Raw genomic sequence first — 24664 nt, 5'->3', positions numbered from 1 at the left:
AACACTTAAATCTCACTCTCAGTGAGTCAGGCGTGGCAGAATACTGGTGGTTATGAAGGCCTAGGCTAAGTTCAAGACAATGTGCGCCTGACCAGTATGTTTATTTCTGTTTGAGAGGACCATTGAGCCACACAGGGGAAAACTGGGGTGATGTTCACTAGGAGCTCTTGCGTTTGGGTAGAATACTGGCGAGAGAAAGTTTGAGCGACAGCGTTGTAAAATTTGAGATTTTTTGGGGTGAATTAAATCACGTTTGCCTAATTGTTATTGCCTTAAGCCCGCAGGACGCGTCACGATTATATCAAGAGTACTTGCAGTGGACCGAGTTGAAAGAGACAGAGACGAGCGTCGGAGGTAGCACAGCAAACACATCTTTAGAATACATAAAATAGCAAATGATAATCTAACACTTAAGCTTTACTCATAAAAGAAACCTGCATACATTAACCATCTATACAGCGAAACGAAACCAGAAAAAAATTGCAATCCAACTGATATCGTTTATAGCCCTAAGCTGCCTTTAGCCAACATAACCTACCAGTGGCTACTATCATGCGATCACCCAATAGTCGTACGTCGTACTTTTTTTATGCCAACATATAACTACGACGAGGTATTTCGTTGTCAAAGCCCTTGAGGCCCTACAAGGGGTCATGGGTTGCCGTCCATCAGCATTTGCGTGACAATTCTTTCTGCTTGCGAATACCGATAACGACCCATTTTGAACGAGAAAAAAGGGGAGAGAGGTATCTCACTTCGCCACGTCTGTGAATACGGCTTTGATGGTGGGCACAAAATACTCGCTATATTCGTAGGTGCCAAAGGCTAGAACGGTCTTCGCTGTCCAGTCCGAGCCTTGTAGCTTTTTCAATTTCTAGAAAAAAGACAAAAACTTAGAAATTAACAACACAGCAATGAGCTATCACCATAGTATTTTTGAAGTTGTCTTAATACGTTTAAAGTACGTAACACTGCCTAATGTCTACATTATGGTCATACTAAACACATAAAGGCTGAAATTTACGTTCCATAAGATGCATAACACTACCAAAATTTAGACAAAAGAGTTTATTGCAATGTATAATACGTCTACGGAGGTCTTCACCATAGCGACTGCCACGTCTCGCTTTGTCTACAGGGGGTGTATAAGAAATAGGTGTGGCAGACACTGGCATGTGATATGTGCCTGTGTGCTCTACGCAGCCACTGTGCAGACATGAAATACTGTTTTCTCCCTAAAGGAAGGGCAAACGTGTTCTCCATAAAATGCGTATACGGGAAAAGGCGATAAAAATACTGCGGCAACAGGCATATGTATCAAATCATCATCAGCACCGAAGCTTGGCACTCACACATTAGGGTGTCAGAATATATGGGGTTCCAAAATTATGATCGAAATATTGGGTCTGATATTAACATGCGCGGATTGCACTACATTTTCAGTGTTTACACCTTAGTTACTAAGTAATTGCTAAGAACCAAGGTTTTCATTTTATGGGGACAGTGAGGCCAATTTCATCTTGCGGGAGACAAATTTTCTCCCAAAAAGCGTTTTATGACAGAGTCCACATAAGCCTTCATTGACTTATTACCATCGCGAAAATGACGTCGAGAAAATACGCTCGATAATACGCTCGAGTCGAGCCCATGACCTCTGGGCAGGTAGCAACGCATGCCGGGCACGCCATTCACTGCGCAGCGGTGGCATACTTTGTATCCTTTAAAGTTACACATTTTATATCTACTGATGCCTACTCAGAGCGTTCTCGGGGAAGTGCAGTAATCCATCGAAACCATCACATCCTCGATTACCTCTTTAACGCATCTACTCAAAACATTCATCGCATTAGGCCTGTTTCCGATTTAAGGGCAATTTTACGAACAACCTAAACAGACCCAAGTGGTGACCTCATTTCAAGCGCCGGTGGCGTGCATAGCATCTATGCATACCAACAATAGCTCAACGACGCCACCTGCTTCGTTTGGCTTAAACTCAGCTTTACCCGCTTACGCTCACCCAGCGGATTATTGCGGCCGGCCAAAGGCACGAAACCACGCGCGTTACCTTTCCCTCTGGTGGGCCCCTAATTTTCAATGAATACAACATGCCGGCAGTAGGTGACTTCAGTCAATGCTTGGTATCCGATCAGTCACGCTTTCTGGCTGTCACATCACCTTATCTCGTTCTACTCTCACCATTACCTTCCCATCTATGACCACAAGAATTTTTTAACTACAATTAAAGACGTTAGTCCTCGAGCTAACGATGACTAAACGTCAACGTGGATGCGTTCACTTTGACCGGTGCTATAGCCCTCAAACGACAATGCTTACACAAAACGGAGACTCTTATTGCAAATGAGTTCTGCGAAAATCCGCAAGAAGGCGGATGGGTTAAGTGAGGGTACATTACTCAACTACTCAAGTAAATGGTTTACTGGACATCAATGTGCGGTAAACATTGTACTTCTGCATGAACATGGTTTACTTTCGTGTTGTACCACCTCCTAAAATGGAGGAATCAACCATGTTTCTTTTCTTTCATCCTCCTCTAATCAACAGTAAACTTCAAAGCACAGCTGAGTTTAAATGAACGAGACGTGCTTTTCTATGGCTTGGAAGTTTCAACCCATAATTTCAGCTTCAATGCCACTCGTTTTCTATTCCTTAAATGGTAATGCGACTGCTATCTCCAGTCAGTAACCCCTACATACGCCCCATGGTTCTGCGGTCGTGTGGTCATCCCCAAATGCATGCCCAGACTGTAACACTGACTCGAAGTCACTATTACAATTCTCTCTTGCAGTCGTAACGCCAAACTATCTTTTGCAGACTATTAGGTACTCAGTTTTCGAATATCGTAACGTAAAAAAGAACTGAAGATACATTTTTATTATGTGTTTCAGTACGCCACATCTTTGTAATCTTATCAGACTCAGGAGATCACACGAAAGTGAGGCATTTCAATGACTACTGAGCACATGATGAAGAAATTAACAGAGTATATGGTACGTTCTCGCTTTTTGAAGATACTTTAAATCATAGCTTTTAATTGCACGAATCATCCGCGTATAAATTTTAGATAACTGAAACAATTCGCTGACGGCCGCAGTGGTCTACAGTGCACGATAATGAAATCATTAGCTAACTGTACGAACAGGCGCATATGTTCTCCTACACAGCAATTGTGTGCCTTTTAGGCACAGTGCAATTGAATTATTTTCTATACGTGGCACCAGCTCCATAATTCGAAGCAGATCGAGTTCAATGGCAAACTTTCTGTGCCATGAGTGTCTGTTTCCTGGAGAAATACCCAAGGTGTGCAAGTATTAACAACAATCCAAAACATAATTGGAACGCGTTCTACATCAGACAAACAATATAATTAAGCAATGATACACTATGTTTTCTCAAAACCCTACGCATCACCACTTTGCCTGCACCTCACTAAGAAAACGTGTCATCATATCTAGCCTCTCCCAATTGGAGAAGAGAAGCACAATAATTGTATAACACATATTTTCCCATTAAATTACATTTGAATACAAACCCGGCAATATGTCATTCAATTATCACTTGTTCTGCGGGCAGATTTTGGCTAATTCTGTAAAATTTCAACACTGGATATACTTCCATAATTACTTAAGGAATGGTTCAGCTTCGACGAAAGTAAAATTTTGAACATGTAGGTGCCAATGTTGCCCACGTCCTTCGCCTATGCTCCAACTATAGCGTGACTAAACTGGGTCCTGGGAGGCCAGTGCGAAATTAATAAAAGACGTCAGACTCATACCTGAGTATTAAAAAGGAAGGTAGGATTGGAAATGTGCAAGCTATAGCGATGACAAATTCGTAACCAGAGGGTGTTTGCTAAAACAGATGTTTCCCCAAGCCGACTTGCCTTTTGCGTAGCTGCGACTGGAAATTTCATGAACACCTGATCAGGTTGCAGCCTCGGAAAAGCAAACTTGTCGAAACAAATACTTCAGCAAACAGACACCATTTAGGAATTTCTCATCATCTTAGTGTATGTAATTTGTAAAACAACATTACCAGATAAGCTAAAACGTTTGCATCTTGCAGTTATCACGAGTTAAGGTGTGTCGGTATTTATCATGCTATAGTTCTTATTTTCCCAATGACCCCAGTTAGCAGATTTCTGCTTCGAACTTTACGTCTGGTGATGTTAGCCTATAAATGTTTAGGAGCACTTCACTAATTTTGCGGCTGTCCAACCACGCGGCGGCTGGTATTATCCAAGCTATTTCTGCCAACAAAACCTAAACAGAACCTACTGCGAGTGAGGAGACTATTTAAGGTCGAGATTGATTGCAATGTTTGTTCACTGCACTCTCTGCCACTTCACCACTTCCTGACTATATGCAGCAAGGTCGACAGCTGCGATACAAGGCATGGTTGATTGATTTGTGGGATTTAACGTCCCATAATCATGATATGATTATGAGAGACGCCGTAGTGAAGGGCTCCGGAAATTTCGACCACCTGGGGTTCTTTAACGTGCACCCAAATCTGAGTACACGGGCCTACACCATTTCCGCCTCCATCGGAAATGCAACCGCCATAGCCGGGATTTGATCGCGCGACCTGCGGGTCAGCAGCCGAGTACCTTAGCCACTAGACCACCGTGACGGGGTCTACAAGGCATGGGTGTATATTGTTTAAAGCAGCAGAAACTCAGGAAAATAAGTACTCGTTGTTTCTATAGAAGTTGCGTGTGTGATGTACGAGTTCATCGTTATCTTCTATGTGTCTTCATACGTTCCAAGATGAACGAAATTCACTTTCAATCCAAACAGTGGTTGATACACAGCCATGCCAATATTACGTACCGCAATAATCGCTCGCGCGTTTGAAACCTTCAAGTTGTAATCGACTGGAAACGCAAGCACAGTGAGGAGTCCGTAATGTCTGATGCCAGCACTCCGCAGTGCATCCAGAGAGCCGGCCGATTCCTCCAAATTCTCCGGTGTAACAAGGCTGCGAGGTGCAATTTAATGGCATCTTATTAGGTACTTTCAGAACAGAGGTAACATCAAACAACGTATATAGTAAAATAAATAGCAATTCTGAACCAAATGACCACGTTAACTAGTTATCGCAGTAACATTCTTACGATAGAACTCTACACCGTCTAACGTGTACCTACGGAGTACTTATAGAATGGTAGTTTTAGAATGGTACGATGATAGGAGTAGCATAAGGTGATCAACGAACTGCTATTTTATCGTTCACAGTTGAGGGGCACATGAAGAAGAGCACAAACGAGGCTATTAGCAGAGTGGTTGACAGCGCACTACGGGTAGAAAATGATGACTAACCAACAAGATTACTGAACGGCCTTAGCACGGCAAAGAAGCGCTGCGCAAAGATGTTGATCATTTTTGTCGTGGTTTAATGAATGTTGCCAGCCGGCATGACATTGAAGTAATTAGCGCACTTCTATTCAGATAGAACCTTTCTGCAACGCTGTACCTAACGCAAAATATTATAGCTTCGCTTGGACAGAAGAGTCCGACATCGCTAAATGCATAAAAGATGCAATTTGCCAGATACAGCTAACCTAGTTTTATAAATGCGTCAGACAAGCAGCTCGGTGCATCAATAGCCGCATATAGAAACCCAATAAGTTTTCCTGAAAAAAAGTTTTTAGCATTTGTCTCAAGAGCGTAAATATAATTGTAATCTTTTTGTATGAGTGGGTGTTTGTAATGCAAAATTATTTTTTTTTAATGTGAAGCATTTCTTGGTGAACTTTGGAGACATTTACTGTATCTGTCTACCTTCATAGCTGCCTACGTTTTTTAGCTCTCCAGACTGATTCGACAATGAGGTATATACCAAAATTGGTATGGCATAACTTCACTGTGTGACGAGCATAAGTGACTAGTAATGGCAATAAAATCATTACTTGTATATTAGGAAAGCCATGATACGATAGATATGTCATGGTCTTGCTGCTCATTTGGTGGATTTGTTCCTATGAGATATCGCAAGACATGTATGGTATTAGATGACTGAACATTGCTGACAGGCCCTAACGTGGAAATCACGGCGTGCACGTTATGTGAATAATGACTCTGCGCGAAGCTCAAGGCGCGCTGGCGGACGTTTTTCTAGCTTCACATATACCAAATTTCGTAATTCGTGACGTGAACAGATGACGAAGCCATAAGAGTGGTGCAAACATGTTAATAATGACATGCATGTCATGTAGGAACATGACTACGTGCCACGCCCATAGTGCACTCGCGGCCGTTTCGCTAGCTTCACATATACCAAATTTAGTAAAAAGTGACGCGAATGAACGACAAAAGTATATGACTAGTGCAAACATGATAATCATGAGATGTCCGTAATGTAAAACATGACTACATGCTACGCTCATGCCCCGCCGCGGTGGTCTAGTGGCTAAGGTACTCGGCAGCTGACCCACAGGTCGCGGGATGGAATCCCGGTGGCGGCGGCGGCTGCTTTTCCGATGGAGGCGCGAACGTTGTAGGCCCGTGTGCTCAGATTTGGGTGCACGTTAAAGAACCCCAGGTGGTCAAAGTTTGCGGATCCCTCCACTACAGCGTCTCTCATAATCATATGGCGGTTTTGGGACGTTAAACCCCACATATCAATCAATCAATGCTACGCTCATAGTCGCTACCACAGCCGCAACGCCAACATAGCGGACACCGCCTAGGCTACGGGTATACTGAACTCGTGATGGCATAATGTGATGGCAATATCTTCATCAGTGCAGTTTAAAACAATTCTTCATTCTTATAAGAATATATCCCCGTGCCGTACATGAGTCCCACGATATAACTCAGTAGAGGACATTTTTTTTTAATTTTACATGTATTAGTGTTAAAAACCGATGAAACTTACTCAAAGGCGAATGAAATCCCAAACTGAAATTTCTTTCGCCTAGCTACCATTATCTGGAAAAGCTCCCAGCTGTATTCGTGTCTTCTGGAATCAATACGGCCATCTTTTGGGTACACCTCGGTGTAGAAAAGGTAGTCACAGTAGTCCGCCGGGTACATGTGTTTGTGGGTGGCTGTGTCCCCTACGGTGCAGATGATTGCCCTCACTGGTTTTGAGGATTAGAAAACAAAAATTGAGCATTTTAGGTTGATGCACTCAAAGTAACTGATGTTTTGCTGTATTATATCTAAAGTTACCATTAAACGAACTCGTACAGGCGCAACGCCAACAGGTTGGTCTAAAACTCCATTTTAAAAACTCATTCGAATGCCAGAAAAGACTCGCGAGGATCCATCCAAAACTCACAAGCATTATTATATATTTACCATAGACGACTCTATGCGGAAATCAGTTCCTTTCTTTTTCTTGTGACTCGGTGTATTGATCCTCCCAGCCTCAGAGAAAGCGTCGTGCGCCTAACATGGGTATACACTGCCTGCATGGGTAACACTGCCTACATGGGTAACATGGGTATGCAATCCAAATTAATGGTGTTGCATATTGTTTTTCACTGCCTTCGGGATGGGCCATCCCGCTAATATGCGATGACGTCATGTCATGACATTGTCATGTTACGATGTCATGATGAAGTCACATAATTTGCTGATTGTGACGTCTGATATGCTACAGAGAGGCACTAGCACGTTATGATGATTTTTTGTGTCACTCGCGTCAACACCGACGCCGACTCTGAGTAATGCAATGAAAGGGGCTAGATGTTTCACGTTTAGACACAGTAATTGCGCTTCCTGTGAACCACTGGTTCTCAGCCAAAAATGAGAACAAATTTGGCTCTACCGAAATTTGAAGTTTGAAAGAATACCAATGCTCTAGCCCACGTTGAGGAATCAAGCATTTCTTAGGACTGATTTATCAATAGGGTTGCATGTTCTTTTGTTAATTTTTCACCGAGAGCATTCGAAACTCACCCATATTACTGTAGCATTGCATGGGTGGAAGTTAACATTGTTGCGCAGAACTTCTGTTAATCAACACCGAAAAAGCTCTCTTTCATACTCGCTTTCAAGGTATGCTTTCTGTACGGTATGCACTGTACAGGATCACTGCACTGTTCACTCTCAAGAGACCTTCGGCCTATAACGACATTCTTCGAGTTTATTGGAAATAAAGACGATACAGCAAGTTTTCTTCGACAAATTAGGTTTCTTTAAAGTGCTGATGTTTTCAAGCATACCATCATTAGTCTGCAAAAAAAAAAACATAATGCAGCGAATTGTCCCACTGGGAAATTCGCTCCAAAATTTTAGCGCATAAATGTCAGCGTTATGTCGCGGACGTTCTTGTTAAACTGCTGTTATTGTTTAAAAGACATTGATTGGACGAAAATTTCATGCATAGTTGTATATCGTTCTAGGGGCCACCTTGAGTACATTGTAGATCCATTAGGTCTATTATAAATTTTGTACACCCCAATCGACGATGGCGAAATAGTGTTCCGACAGCCGCTCGGTACAAAAGTTGAAACTTCATGTCGCCAGCAAATTTCCTTATTACGTGTTTTCGGGGCCTCTTCTTGTGATCACTATTTACATTTAGGTAATGTGGAATGGTTTTTACTCATAATAGAAACACTATTTTATAAGCATGGCCTTAACTTGGAAATGCTGTTAGAGTTGACAGTGAGGCTCGTAAGCTATTGCCCTAACATGGTATTGCCGCGAACCATGCATTGGGTTTGTTTATTTGTGTTTTGCTTTTTCGGCCTGGCTGCGCCGGCCTGTGTTATCACTGCTTTCACAGCGTTTTGAACAAACGCTATCACAGCGTTTCGAACAAACGCTATCGAACAACGCTTCGAGCGTTCCGAACAAACAGCGTTTCGAACAAACGCTATCACAGCGTTTCGAACAAACGCTATCGAACAGCGCTTCGAGCGTTCCGAACAAACAGCGTTTCAAACAAACGCTATCACAGCGCTCTCGATACAATTTGACTATTCGAGAAACGGTCGCGCCGAGGAATATAAATTCCCGCACAGCCGATGCCGCGACATTCGATCGCCGACGCTCACTAGCGTGCACGTCTCTTTGCCGACCGCTGCTTCACCGCCTGTGTATTCTTTCAGTTGTTAGGGGAGCACAAGCTCGCTCCAATAAACTTGTTTTCCTTATAGACAACTGCGTCGTCCTTTGCTGCGTGACATCTGGTGGAGGTGCGGGGTACATGAACCCTAAGCCATTGCCAAGCCGACAAGCACGCCCAACTCGTGTCAGCCGCCGACAGCAAGGTCTTCAGCCAGAGTTTGGACTGCTCCCGGATAAAAAGAGGAAAGAAGACGTAAAAACCACGATGATCAACGCAGGCACCATGACCAGCGCTTCAAACCCTCCCTTCGTTCTGCAACAACCTCGTGAGCCCCCATCATTCCGATGATCTCCTGGTGAAGACCCGGAAGAGTGTCTGGAGAAGCTAGAGCGCATCCACATCTTTAACAGGTGGGATGACGAAGAAACGTTTCGTCCTGTCTTCTTCTATTTGGAGGATGCAGCTCGAACATGGTTTGAGAACCATGAAGGCTCCCTAACCGACTGGCCTGTCTTTAAGAGCGAATTCCTCAAAACATTCGCTACGGTTGTGCGGAAAGAACGAGCTGCCCTTTTGTTGGAGACGCGAATGCAACACCCTAACAAAGGTGTTGTACTGTTTGCTGAGGAGATCAAGATGCTGTTCCGGAGAGCTGACCCCGAAATGGCAGAAGAGAAGAAGGTGCGCTCTCTGATGCGGGGAGTTAAACAAAAGCTCTTCGCTGGACTCATCCGCAACCCCCCTAAGACCGTCGCTGAGTTCGTCACCGAGGCTTCGATGATCGAGAGGACCTTGGATATGCGTTCGCGGCAATACGATAGACCACTCAACACCCTTTCGGTGAACCCGGTAAACGCCCCTAGATTGGCGACGGAAGACTTGCGGGAGACCATCCGCGCCGTCGTTCGCGAGGAACTGAGGAAATTGTTCCCAGCAACGCCGCAGCTCCAAGTCGCCTCCCTCACTGACGTCGTCCGCGAGGAGGTTCAGCAAGCACTAGGGAATTCTACGCCGTCGGAAGCATCTTACGAACCACAAGCGATGACCTACTCCGCTGCTGCTCGTCGACCCTGACCCGTCCCAACCCGTAATCAAGAGGCCCCGCCGTACCGCCGCCCAATGTCGCCCGCCCGACCCCCTGTAACCCGAAACCAGGCGCCCAGGAAGACCAAGGTGTGGCGAACGCCAGATAATCGTCCGCTGTACTACCACTGCGGAGAGGCCGACCACGTCTACCGCCACTGCCCGTACAAGAGGCTGGGTTTGCGTGGGTTCTCCGTCGACGCATCCGGCCCGCGAGCCGGCCAGCGCCCATTTGAGATCGAAGAATACCTGTCGAACACCAGCCGTGGACCATCCCGTTTCAACCGTTCGCCGTTGCCCTACCCGTACCAATCCCCCAACCGTCGCAGCAATGTTGATTTCGCCCGTGGAAGGTCCCCCAGCCCACGAGGGGGAAACTAAAAGCAGCAACTTCTGGAGGTGAAGTTGCACAATGGCGAGAAAATGAAAACCCTCCAACGACGCAAGACCGTGATTCACGACATGCCCTCATCCCGACTACCCGACGACACCCTGATGAGACCCCCGAAAACAGTGACAGCTACGCTGCGCGACGCGTACCCGAAATGACGAAGCCTGCCGCTGAGAAGACGACGATGACGACGCATAGTGCCCGACCACCAACACGCGCAAGCCGCGATACGGCGCCCCGACGCACCCGAAATTCGAGGAAAGCAGCATCCGACGTCCAGTTGTCCATCGACGGCTTTGACGTAGTCGCCCTCATCGACACGGGAGCCGACTACTCGGTCATGAGCGGGTCATTCGCGTCCAAGCTAAAGAAAGTTATGACCAGATGGGACGGTCCCCACATACGCACAGCAGGAGGCCACCTCGTGACCCCAAGTGGAATGTGCACATCGCGTGTCACCATAGACGGCACTACGTACCCTGCGGAGTTCGTCATTTTGCCTAACTGCTCCCGCGACGTAATTCTCGAAATAGACTTTTTGACGGACATTGGCGCAATAATTGATCTGCAGACCAGGTCGATAACGTTTTCTTCCGATCACTCCACGAAGCCGCAGCCGAACATCGGACACCGTGCTTCTGTAAAAATCACCGACGATTACGTCACCCTGCCACCCCGCGCAAGCTTGATGATCGCCGTCTATTGTGAAGGTGCTGCTCCTGACGTTGACGCTATCGTGGAGACTGACCAAAGGTTGCTTCTAGACCGCGGTGTGTCTGTCGCAAGAGGCATTGCGCGGTTTAAGCAACGCAGATCCCACGTTTTGGTCACCAATTTCACCGAGGAGTACCAGTATCTAAACAAGGGCGCTGCAATTGCGTTCCTCGAAGAAACGCAAGAAGCGAGTCAAGTGATCACGGTCGCCACCTTTGAACGCGCACGCGCAGATGCTTCCAAGCTGCCACATCCTTTCGACGTGAACCCGGCGCTGTCGCAAGAAAATCGGGACAGATTACTGGAGTTGCTCCGTCGCTACAGCGAGTGTTTTTCCTCGAACTCGAAGTTACGGCAGACACCTTTGGCGAAGCACCAGCAAATAACCAAAGATAGAGCCCGACCTACCAGACAGTCACCGTACCGCGTTTTTTCACATGAGCGCGAAGCCATCCGGACTCATGCTCAGCGACGACATAATACAGCCATCGAAAAGTCCGTGGGCTGCGCCGCTTGTACTCGTGAAGAAAAAAGATGGCACTTGAAGATTCTGCGTTGACTACCGCAGTATTGTTACGGAGCTCGCAAACACACGGAAGAGAGAAATGAGCGTATTTCCTATATTTACATGCCAAAGTGACGCTTCAGAGCTGCCAGTCTCTCGCGCGGCGAGTCCACTTCTTTTTTCATCGAACTGTTGTCCACGACGGTAGAGCCATGCCCACTGCCTCGTAATATCACCCCCGGCGAACAAAGCGCCGTCACGGCGCCCCTAAGTCAATCAGGACTGGCAGTATAGTAGGGCTTTAGGCGCGACACATGAACAACATCAGTAGATGGTGTAGCAGAGGATGAGTGCGGTTGAACGGGAGTGATGAGGTAGTCGACGTCGGTGACCTTGCGGAGAACTTTGTAGGGTCCTGTGTATCGTGGGAGGAGCTTCTCGCACAAACCTTCACGTCGATACGGCGTCCAGAGTAGGACAAGAGAGTCATCAGGGTAGTCAACGTCGCGGTGCGAGTCATCGTAGCGGACTTTTTGTGCGGCCTGAGAAGCACTGAGCCGAGTGTGCGCGATTTGGCGAGCGACGCGGGCTCGAGAAGCAGCGTCCTGCGCATAAACCGTTGGTTGGATAGTAGCAGAAGGAAGGAGTGTGTCGAATGGCAACGCAGGGTTGCAGCCGTACAAAAGAAAGAATGGAGAGTAGCCGGCGGTGTCATGTCTTGACGAATTATATGCAAATGTAACGTAGGGGAGCATTGCGTCCCAGTCACGGTGGTCAGCAGAGACGTACATAGACAACATGTCTGTAAGAGTTCGGTTGAGACGCTCCGTGAGACCGTTAGTCTGGGGATGGTAGGCAGTAGTAAGGTGATGTTCGGTAGAGCAGCTCCGGAGGATTTCGTCGATAACTTTTGCGAGGAAGCAGCGGCCCCGATCCGTCAAAAGCTGGCGCGGAGCTCCATGCCGCAGAATGACGTCATTTAGGAGAAAGTCTGCGACGTCTGTAGCGCAGCTAGTTGGCAATGCACGAGTTATCGCGTATCTGGTCGCATAGTCGGTTGCGACAGCGATCCACTTGTTGCCTGACACGGACGTCGGGAAAGGTCCGAGCAAGTCGAGGCCGATGCGGAAGAATGGTTCCGGGGGAATGTCGATAGGTTGGAGCAGGCCAGCCGGACGGAGAGCAGGACGTTTCCGACGCTGGCAGCGCTCGCAAGCAGCGACATAACGGCGCACAAATTTATACATGCCAGGCCAAAAGAACCGTTGCCGCACGCGGTGATAGGTGCGTGAAAAACCCAGGTGTCCCGCCGTCGGTGCGTCATGCAGATGTTGAAGAATAGTGGCACGCATGTGTTGGGGAATAACTAACAAATATTCCGGGCCATCAGACTTCATGTTGCGACGATACAGAATGTCGTTGCGAAGGACATATTGACGGAGAGAAGGGTCGGAATGTCCTGAAGATACTCGCTGAATGACCTTCTTGAGGGTTGCGTCCCGGCGCTGCTCTGTGCCGATGTCGTGCAAATCAGATATGGCGAGCACACAAGAATCGCCTTCATGGACAGCGAGGCTAGTAGGGTCCACCGGATAACGCGAGAGACAATCAGCATCTTGGTGCAACCTGCCCGACTTATAAATTACGTCGAAGTTATACTCCTGGAGACGTAGAGCCCAGCGACCTAGGCGGCCAGTTGGGTCCTTGAGCGACGACAGCCAACACAGAGCGTGGTGGTCCGTAATAACTGAAAACTCGCGGCCATACAAGTAGGGGCGAAATTTCGCTACAGCCCAGACCAACGCAAGACACTCGCGCTCTGTTATCGAATAGTTTCGCTCAGATGTGGAGAGAAGGCGGCTGGCATACGCAATAACACGCGTTTGGCCTCCCTGGTGTTGAGCGAGGACGGCGCCGATTCCGTGAGCACTGGCGTCTGTGCGTACTTCAGTCGTCGCAGACGGGTCAAAGTGAGCCAGTATTGGTGGTGAAATGAGCAGGTCGATCAGCGTGGAAAACGCAGCTGCTTGGTCTTGGCCCCACGAGAAGGGCACGTTCTTTTTGAGAAGATCAGTTAGTGGTCGTGCAATTGTAGCGAAATCGCGTATAAAGCGGCGGAAGTACGAGCATAAGCCCACAAAACTCCGAACATCTTTGGTTGAAGAAGGCAGAGGGAAATTCTTGACAGCGCTAATCTTGTCAGGGTCAGGTCGGACGCCAGCAGCACTTACAAGATGACCAAGGATCGTGATTTGTTGTCGGCCGAAATTGCACTTTTTCGAGTTCAGCTGGAGTCCTGCTCGACGAAAAACGGCTAAAATGGTCGACAAACGAGTTAAGTGAGTTTCAAATGTTGGGGAAAAAACAATCACATCGTCGAGGTAGCAAAGACAGATGGACCATTTATAACCACGAAGAAGAGAGTCCATCATGCGTTCGAACGTTGCCGGGGCGTTGCACAGCCCAAAAGGCATAACCTTGAACTGATAAAGGCCGTCCGGTGTGATGAAGGCAGTCTTTTCTCGGTCTAAGTCGTCGACAGAAATTTGCCAGTAGCCCGAACGCAGATCAATAGATGAGAAGTATCGCGCGCCATGAAGGCAATCAAGGGCGTCGTCGATTCGTGGCAGCGGATATACGTCTTTGCGGGTTATCTTGTTCAAGGCACGGTAGTCAACGCAAAATCTCCAGCTGCCATCCTTCTTTTTCACTAAAACAACAGGTGACGCCCATGGACTTGAAGAGGCCTCTATGACTCCTTTGGAGAGCATTTTCTCGACTTCTCGTTGTATGACCTGGCGTTCGGACTGGGAAACACGATACGGTCGCCGTCTAACAGGATTAGCATCGCCGGTATGTATTTGATGACGCACGAAGGACGTTTGACCTAAAGGGCGGTCATCGAAGTCGAAAATATCTCGGTAGGTAGTCAGAACGTGGTGAAGTTGCGCCAACTGACAGGGCAGAAGATCAGGGGCGATCATCATCGTGATTTCGTCGCTAGGTGCGTTTGCTCGGCTGGCTGCAGTAGGGGACGAACAGTCTTCAGGGTCCAATGCCACGATGCTACATGCATCAAGTGGGGAAACGTGGGCTAACGAAATGCCTTGCGGGAGAACTTGGGTCGAACTACTGAAGTTAAGGAGCGGAAGCTGAACGTAGTTGTCCACAATAGTCACGATTGTATGCGGCACAGCAACACTTCGAGCCAAGAGCACATCCACCAATGGAGACACTATGTAGTCACCGTCAGGAAGAGCTGGTGATATCGTTAAGGCAACACACGTGGTGGCTTGCGGTGACAGCCGAACATAATCAACAGCGCACAAGCGGTGTGACGGTGAGGACGGCACAGGTCCAAGTCGAGGCAGTTCAAGTTGAAGAACGCCGGTTGCACAGTCGATGAGAGCAGCATGGGTGGACAAGAAATCTAAACCAAGAATTAGGTCATTTGGGCACTGCTCAATAACTGCAAAGAGAACAGATGTGGGGTGATCGGCGATAGTGATGCGTGCTGTGCACATTCCTGTGATGGCAAGACTTCTTCCGTCGGCGACACGAATAACGCCAGGGGCAGCCGGTGTGAGCACTTTCTTCAGGCGGCGACGAAGTCGGGCACTCATCACAGAAATATGCGCCCCAGTGTCAACAAGTGCAGAAACAGTCAGGCCGTCAACGTCGACGTCGATCAAATTTCGTCGTGTCGGCAGTACAAGGAGAGGATTTGAGGTCGGTACCGAGGATGCAGCTTCACCTCCAAGAGCTGCACCGCTTAGTTTCCCTGGTGAGAATTGAGCGGGGAGGTCGGGCGTCGTCGTAGAGGAGAAGGGGACGACGGGCGACGTCCTGGCGGCGAACGAGACTGGTGACGTCGAGGCGACGGTGAGCGGCTGTGCTGCGTATCAGGGGCATCGCAGGCGTAGGAATCGACGGGCAGAGGCCGGCGGTAGTTGTCGGCGATCGGCTCAGGAGGTTGGAAACGACGGTAGCTATCGGTGCGGCGAGCAGTGTTATACTGGTTTCGGGACGAAGACCAATGGTTGTGGCAATACCGTGCGACGTGACCTATGCGGCGGCAGTTAAAGCAGATCGGCCGATCATCCGCAGTTCTCCATTCGGCCGGATTGCGAGAGCGTGGATAAGACCTTTCTTGGGGTGGTGACCTGGGGCGAGGCGGCGACCTTGAACGGAAGCCAATTGGTCGAGACTGAGCAACGGCGCAGACATCGAAGCCCAAATTGCTCAGTTCTTCCCGCACAATCGACTGTACCAAGCAAACCTGAGGTACTTGCAAATCGACGTGGCCGTTGGCAGGAAGAGTAGGTGTAATTGCTTCGATTTCCCGCCGGACAATTCGCGTAATTTCAGACGCTGGTGAAGACTGCCGATGGGAGGACAGTCCATCTTCGCAGGAGGACGTCGCTGCGGTGTTCGGCAGTCGAGTAAATGATCTTGAAATCCGCCTGCTTTTGGCCAGTTCAAAACGCCGGCATTCCTCAATAATTTCGTCGACGGTCGCACAGTTCCGGCACATTAGCAGGTTGAACGCGTCGTCCGCTATGCCCTTGAGGACGTGGCCAACCTTGTCAGACTCCGACATGTCGTTGTCAACTTTACGACATAGAGCCAGCACGTCCTGTATATATGAGATATACGGCTCTGTGGACGTCTGAGCACGTATAGACAACTCCTTCTTTGCAGCCGCCTTTCGACCGATGGGCTTCCCAAATAAGTCGCGAAGCTTTTCCTTGAAGGTGTCCCAACTGCCGATCTCCTCCTCATGGTTCTCGTACCAGACTTTGGCCGTGCCTTTCAGGTAAAACAGCACATTGGCCAGCATAAGAGTCGGATCATACCGGTTGAGAGCACTGGTGCGTTCGTAGTCGGCTATCCAGTCGTCGACATCAACTTGGTCCGTACCGCAGAACGTTCCAGGATGCTTCGGATGCGTCAGCACGTACGTGGGTGGGGGTGGGGCCAGTGGAGGCGTTGCCGTGGATGGTGCGGGCGTCGCCGAGGCCGATGGAGAGGTGGCCGTGGGATCAGTCCCGTGTTCCATCACGGAAACTCCGATTTGACGACCACTGCGGAGCTCCGTTGTATGGCGCTTCGTTACCCAGCACTCCCACCAATTTGTTACGGAGCTCGCAAACACACGGAAGAGAGAAATGAGCGTATTTCCTATATTTACATGCCAAAGTGACGCTTCAGAGCTGCCAGTCTCTCGCGCGGCGAGTCCACTTCTTTTTTCATCGAACTGTTGTCCACGACGGTAGAGCCATGCCCACTGCCTCGTAATAGTATAAACAAAATCACCAAAAAGGACGTGTACCCTCTGCCACAAATCGACGACGCCCTCCACCACCTCTGCCACGCCAAGTATTTCTCATCCATGGATCTGAATACCGGCTACTGGCAAATTCAAGTGGACGAGAGAGACCGAGAGAAGACTGCATTTATAACCCCGGACGGTCTATACGACTTCAAGATGATGCTGTTTGGGCTGTGCACGGCGCCCGCAACGTTTCAGAGAGTCATGGACACTGTGCTAGCAGGCCTGAAGTGGCACACTTGCCTCGTGTACCCTCGACGACGTTGTCGTATTCGCCCGGACTTTCGACGAACACCTCACAAGGTTGGAATCTGTACTCGAGGCCATTCGTACGTCGGGGTTAACGCTGAAGCCTGAGAAGTGCCGTTTCGCGTACGAGGAACTCAAGTTCTTGGGTCACGTCGTGAACGCCGCGGGAGTCCTACCTGACCCGGCAAAAACATCAGCCATTGCGAACTTCCCAAGGCAGAAAGATAAAAAGGGTGTGCGAAGGTTTCTCGGACTGTGCGCATACTACCGGCGCTTCGTCGCAAACTTCGCACGCATTGCAGAGCCACTCACGCGCCTGACGAAAGAAAGCACCCCTTTCAGCTGGGAAAACGACCAAGAAAAGGCATTCTGCGAGCTGCAACAAGGCCTGCGAAACCAGCCCGTGCTCGCACATTTCGACAAAAACGCCGAAACGGAAATGCACACGGACGCCAGTGATATCGGTTTGGGTGCCGTCCTCGTCCAAAAGCAAAGCGGTTACGAAAAGGTAATCGCCTATGCAAGCCGTGGTATGTCGAAGGAGGAGAGAAACTACTCTGCCTCCGAGAAAGAGTGCCTGCCTATCATATGGGCCATTTCGAAATTTCGCCCATACGTCTATGGTAGACCGTTTAAGATTGTGACAGACCATCATGCGCTGTGTTGGCTCGCCAATTTGATGGACCCCTCTGGCCGTCTTGGGCGGTGGAGCTTGCGCCTGCAAGAGTTCGACGTAACAATATTCTACAAATCCGGCAGGAAACACTCCGACGCCGACTGCCTGTCCCGCGCCCCCGTCGACCCACCACCACAGGACTCCGATGAAGACAGCGCGTTCTTCGGAGTCGTGACAGAGGGCGACCTAGCCGCCCAGCAGCGTGCCGACCCTGACCTCCGCGCCATGATTGATTACCTCGAAGGACGCAACGTCGTCGTGCCTAGGGCGTTCAAGCGCAACTTACCAGCGTTCAGCCTCAAAAACTCCATCCTAGTGAAGAAGAATTTCAACCCCGGAATGAGAACGAATTATCTACTTGTCATCCCCGCAGACCTTCGTGACGAAAATTTGGAAGCGTGCCACGACGACCCGTCTTCCGGACATCTCGGAACAGCTTACACGATTACAAAAATTAAGGCGAAATACTTCTGGCCCCGCCTTACACCCGATGCCACCCACTACGTCCGGAGCTGCCGTGACTGCCAGCAACGAAAAACACCACCGACGAGACCCGCCGGACTTCTGCCGCCGATCGGCGTCCCAACGAGGCCCTTCCAACAGATCGGAATGGACCTTCTGGGCCCGTTCCCTACATCCCGATCCGCGAACAAATGGATTGTCGTAGCGACAGACTACATGACGCGCTACGCAGAGACCACCGCTCTTCCGAGGGGAACTTCACAAGAAGTTGCAAAGTTCTTTATTAACCAAGTTGTGCTGCGACATGGAGCCCCTGAGGTTCTAATCATAGACCGCGGAACAATCTTCACTGCGGAGCTCATGCAAGGAATCTTACGCTACAGCAACACGGATCACCGAAGAACGACGGCGTATCACCCCCAAACGAACGGACTAATGAAACGGCTGAATAAGACAATCGCGGATATGCTGTCTATGTACGTCGACGTTGAACATAAGACGTGGGACGAAGCCCTCCCGTACGTCACGTTTGCGTACAACACGGCTATCCAAGAAACCACGCAGATGACACCGTTCGAACTCGTCTACGGAAGACGGCTGACTACGATGCTCAACGCCATGCTTCCACACGTAGAAGACGACGACCTCAACGCCGACGTCCAAGGATACCTCCAACGTGTGGAGGAGTCCCGCCAGCTCGCTCGAGTTCGCATAACGGACCAGCAACTGGTGGATGTCGGATGCTACAATCTCCGATGCCGAGACGCCGAGTACCATCCTGGAGATCGTGTGTGGGTTTGGACTCCCATTCGACGACGTGGACCCAGTGAGAAACTTCTACGACGCTATTTCGGACCCTACCGGATACTACGACGTGTTGGCGAACTAACGTACGAAGTGATCCCCGATGGTGACTCCCGTACATCACGACGACGCACGCGGCCCGAAGTCGTCCATGTGGTTCGCCTAAAACCTTTCTACGGACGATGACTAACTTTTATTTTAGTTTGTTTGGACATATTTTATGTTTGGACTTATTTTATGTTTGCTCCCTTATGTTAGCATCGGGTCGATGCACTCTTAGAGGGGGGTAATGCCGCGAACCATGCATTGGGTTTGTTTATTTGTGTTTTGCTTTTTCGGCCTGGCTGCGCCGGCCTGTGCAATCACTGCTTTCACAGCGTTTCGAACAAACGCTATCACAGCGTTTCGAACAAACGCTATCGAACAGCGCTTCGAGCGTTCCGAACAAACAGCGTTTCAAACAAACGCTATCACAGCGTTTCGAACAAACGCTATCGAACAGCGCTTCGAGCGTTCCGAACAAACAGCGTTTCAAACAAACGCTATCACAGCGTTCTCGATACAATTCGACTATTTGAGAAATGCTCGCGCCGAGGGATATAAATTCCCGCACAGCCGATGCCGCGACATTCGATCGCCGACGCTCACTAGCGTGCACGTCTCTTTGCCGACCGCTGCTTCACCGCCTGTGTATTCTTTCAGTTGTTAGGGGAGCACAAGCTCGCTCCAATAAACTTGTTTTCCTTATAGACAACTGTGTCGTCCTTTGCTGCGTGACAGTATCTTACGGCGAACTTTGCATCATAAAAGAGAACCTACAGACTTATTAAGTTTTAATGACTGAAGGGACGCATTTTCAATGGTATAATAACTTATGTATTTGTCCGCTTATGACGTTATTACCTCAGCTTGGCTGTACGTCATTTTTGTACTGCATTAAAATGCTAAATAGACAACCTCAGCCCTCAAGCTAGCTTCATAAAGGTCTTAGGCCGCTGCGTACAGCTTTCGATAGAAAAGCAGCCGGCATTTTTATAATAAAATATTTGGTGCCAAAGTAGCGTAAAGCACACGAGCTTACCTGGGCCCGGGGTCACTGTTGTCGTAGTCATCTTCACAGTGGTTGCGTTCGTAGAAGCCCTCGCCGTTGTTGGTGTCGTACGTGTCTTCGTCGTGGTTGACGTCCTAGTCATCTTCGCTGTAGTTGGCGTCGTAGTCGTCTTCGCCATGGTTGTTCTCGTAGTTGCCATCACCGTAGTTGTTTTCGTAGTAGTCGTCACCGTAGTTGGTGTCGTACGTGTCTTCGTCGTGGTTGACGTCCTAGTCGTCTTCGCTGTGGTTGGCGTCGCAGTCGTCTTCGCCATGGTTGTTTTCGTAGTTGCCATCACCGTAGTTGTTTTCGTAGTAGTCGTCGCCGTAGTTGGTGTCGTACGTGTCTTCGTCGTGGTTGACGTCCTAGTCGTCTTCGCCATGGTTGTTTTCGTAGTTGCCATCGCCGTAGTTGTTTTCGTAGTAGTCGTCGCCGTAGTTGGTGTCGTACGTGCCTTCGTCGTTGTTGGCGTCGTAGTCGTCTTCGCTGTGGTTGGCGTCGTAGTCGTCTTCACCATGGTTATTTTCGTAGCAGTCGTCACCGTTGTTGGTGTCGTACTGGTCTTCGTCGTGGTTGGCGTCGTAATTGTTTTCGCCATGGTTGGCGTTGTAATTGTTTTCGCCGTGGTTTGCGTCGTGGTCATCGTCGTCGTGGTTGGCGTCGTAGTCATCTTCGCCGTAATTGGTCCCATAGTCATCTTTGTGGTTGATGTCGTACGTGTCTTCACCGTGGTTGTTGTAGTCACCATCGTCATTGTCGTTGATGTCGTAGGCGTCTTCGTCGTGCTGGTTGTCGTAGTGGTCTTCCACGTGGTCGGGGTCGTAGGCATCTTAGTCGTAGGTGGTGTCATAGTCGTCTTTTTTGTGGTTGATGTCGTAGGTATCTTCATCGTGACTGTTGTAGTCATCTTCGCCATGGTTGATGTCGTAGGCGTCTTCGTCGTGCTTGGTGTCGTAGGCGTCTTAGTCGTTGTTGGTGTCGTAGGGGCCTTCGTCATGGTTGGCGTTGTAGTCGCCTTCACTGTGGTTGGTATCGTAGTCATCTTCGCAGTGGTTAATATCACAGTCGTCTTCGCCGTCGTCGTTGTAGTAATCTTCGCCGTGGTTGGGGTCGGAGTTGTTTCCATTGTTGTTCGTGTCAAAGTTGTCTTCGCTGTACTTAGTGTCGTAGCCCTTGTCACTGCTGTACTTGATGCAGTTATAGGGCTTGTCATTCTAGGAGGACGAGCTGTGTAAGAATGAAAAAAAAAACAACAGCACACATTATTTCGCATGGGGAAAGGTTAAGTAGGTACACCGGCACATGCGGCACTTGAATTTATGGCATTGTACTTTGCGCTTCGTGATACCATTGGCAATAAGCGGAGAGCTGAGGCAAGAGAAAAGTTATACTTAAGTATTTATTTACTCTGCGATGTATTGTGTGCCGGCGCTATTGAGCCATGAGTATTTGAAGGACCCGTTGGTAATCGGTTAGGAGTGAAAGGATAGGGTGCCTTCATTGCCCTCTCGCATAGAATCGTCAGAAAGACATAGAATATTATCTCTCCGTAGCAGAATATGATGACAACACTGCTGCTACGTGGCCGTTGCTCTATCATCGCATGGAAGAGCTGAAAACGCTAGCGCCAAGGATCACCGAAGTGGTGCAACTACCGACGGCAAGAACGAAGGTATCGTGACCACAGGAAGCTATGCCCTTGGAGATCACGTGAGACACAAGCTTCTCGGCTCTTGTTTTCATAAACTGGAGATGCTTTACGTCATTAGAAACCCTACACAGTGGCAGCCTTTCTTGGACGCGTAGAAACGTTCCATTCATGAAAATTGCAGGCTTTCAAACATCAAATGGTATCGCTATTTGAAGAAGCTTCTCATCGGACAGACTGCAAAGGTTATCGGTGGCATTCAAGCCACGGAGTCGTCCTACGGAGGTACCGTCGCACTTTTATTAAACCTATTTAGAAACAAGAACATCATTTAGCAGCAATGGTAGGCAAACCTGCTAACTCCCAAGCCGGTAGAGTCATTCACTGATGTGAATTCGTTGCGCAACCTATAGGACAGGGTCCCCATAAACATCAGAGGAGCCACAGTGCTCGATGCTCAGAGATATACTCTGCTGTCATGCCCGCCGAGTTCCTCACAAAAGCAATCTGAGGCGGTATCTTCGTGCAATGTTTGAAGCAAAAGAACCGAAAAATTAGCATCGAAGCGCTTGAATCAATGAAGATAGGACTGCAGGAACTTTTCAGTTAAACCTGCACGAAGGTAGAAGCTCGTGAGACAAGTGCCTTTGTGAACACCTATGGTAGTGTTGCCCTAGGTTACCAACAAGGCACGTTCCACGAGGCTCAAGCTAAAGCTTTTGCTTTGGTTAGCCATGCGAAAAATGAACAAGGTAGTTGCTTCTTTTGTTTTTCTTCAACTCGCACTACGGAGCCATGCTCTCAGGCGGAAGAATAATCGCTTAGCAAGAGCCAGCAAACATTCAAATGAACAAACAACGGCCATCTCTCTTAAGAATTCTGTCAATAACTGATGTGTCTAAAGTGCAATGAAGAGCACGCCACTGTTCTTTGCAACACCAAATACGCTCAGAAGCAAACTGAAGCAAAGCGAGGACCCCTAGCTTACAAGCTAAAATGGATAAGTACTCATGGCGACGTAAAGTAAACGTGGTTCGACTACAGACAATCCAGACATCATTGCTACACGAATGGGACTCGTGCTTTATCCGAGAGGTATTTCACAATGAAAATCAACGAACTTACGTTAGAGAACACACATATCTCCGTGAGGGAACCTACCAACATTGTGCTTCATTTAAGAGAGCGTAATTGGATTTAGAGGATTGAGCGGGGCCCCCAAAAAACTTGTGAACATCGTCAAGGGGGTGTTCATGAATCAATTCAATCAATCAAAGCATTACAAGAGCGATCGATGTACAATTTCTCTGCAAGCAGCTCATGGAACTTCCACACAGGAAGACGTTTGCGCAAGATCTGCTGCATCAAATTATGTTTATTACAGATTTAGCGTTCATTGCTTTAATAAAGGCTGAATCTGACATAAGCTTGCTTTTGGGATCATACCAGATTGGAGAATTTAATCTCAGCCATGTTTGCCCGAATGAGCGCAATCCAAAAAAAAACGTGGCCATTAACACTAATCTGGCATTGAAAGTTCAAGATCCGATATCATGCGAAGAACAGAATTCTACAGGGGCTCTTAGGTACCTCTGCTTTCTTCGGACAACCTGCACTACACATGTGTCACGTACCAAAACAACTCTCGCAGCTAAATGACATTGATATGTACAACCTATTAGTAAAGCTGACTGCCAGAACAAGTTATTCCGGCCATTCAATTGAAAACTGGAGCTCAAAAACCATAGATTTAGGTCACACTTTCTTCAAAGTCACCGAGCTGGACTCAAGCTAATAACTGAAAAGCAGCCGCGCAAAACCAAACACTTTACAGGTCAGCGCGATATGTTTGCGCAGAGGCAGTGCTAAAGCAAGAAACTACAACGCGATAACAGAGTACCAAGCTGTCGGACATGCCGCAATATTATCTCTGGGATAAGAGAGCACATGTATCGATGACAAATGTACTGTTAGGATACCAATTCGCATTGAGGAAGCTCGCCTCGTGTGTGGCAAGAAAACACCAGTGCTACTGCCGAACCACTCACTCTCGGCATCGCTTTGTCGGCACTCCGAAAAGTGCTTCACAGCGCCTTAGATGCAGTGCTAACCATGATTCCTGCTGTTTTGAGTGCTGAGAGCCGAGCAACGTGCAACTTGTAAGTGTTTTATTTGTGCGTGGTTTCAAATAAAGGCGGAAAGTACACCTGTGGCACATCATTCTTGAGATAATATGCTTATCTCTAGACCATTGCAGGTTACGAAAGCAAATTTTGCATGACTTGTGCCCTTTGAAACGATGATAGTACTAAGCAAGTGTATGTAGTGTTTAATAGTGCACTTGTTCAATAGTGAACTTGTTAAAGGCGGAACCCTTGCCGGCCATGCAGGCCAGGCTAACCCCGCCTGCTGTGACACCACCACCACCACCACCAGCACTTGTTAAAGCTTTCCGGATAGGGCAAGTACCATAGTATAGTCCGCAAGTGCTTTTCTGATGAATAGATTTAAAGAGGATTTGCTCTACGTTAGAAATACCACGAAAGTGTATTTTGATGATGCAACAGATTATAAATGTCAGCGAGAAAGCTTACATGCACCATTGAATAAGAAAATACGAAAGAACTGTAAGATAACTTGGAAAGTCATCGTCGAAAAGTTTTTGCAG

At 48.4% G+C, this 24664-nt stretch overlaps 1 protein-coding gene across 1 annotated transcript in view; it reads right to left on the bottom strand.

Annotated features, from left to right (window-relative positions):
- Positions 1–751: 751 nt before the first annotated feature.
- LOC142768318 (uncharacterized) overlaps positions 752–24664 on the bottom strand; it is a 45229-nt gene continuing 21316 nt past the window's right edge. The window contains exons 2-5 of the mRNA XM_075870287.1: positions 20340–21575; positions 6898–7102; positions 4851–4998; positions 752–874 (exon numbers count right to left, since the gene is read on the bottom strand). Of these exons, the coding sequence (XP_075726402.1) occupies positions 752–874; positions 4851–4998; positions 6898–7102; positions 20340–21575 (1712 nt within the window). The remainder of the gene's footprint in view (positions 875–4850; positions 4999–6897; positions 7103–20339; positions 21576–24664) is intronic.

The sequence above is a fragment of the Rhipicephalus microplus genome, chromosome 8 (assembly GCF_043290135.1).
Source record: "Rhipicephalus microplus isolate Deutch F79 chromosome 8, USDA_Rmic, whole genome shotgun sequence".
Taxonomy (NCBI): domain Eukaryota; kingdom Metazoa; phylum Arthropoda; class Arachnida; order Ixodida; family Ixodidae; genus Rhipicephalus; species Rhipicephalus microplus.
This window is presented reverse-complemented; position numbering and strand designations above follow the sequence as displayed.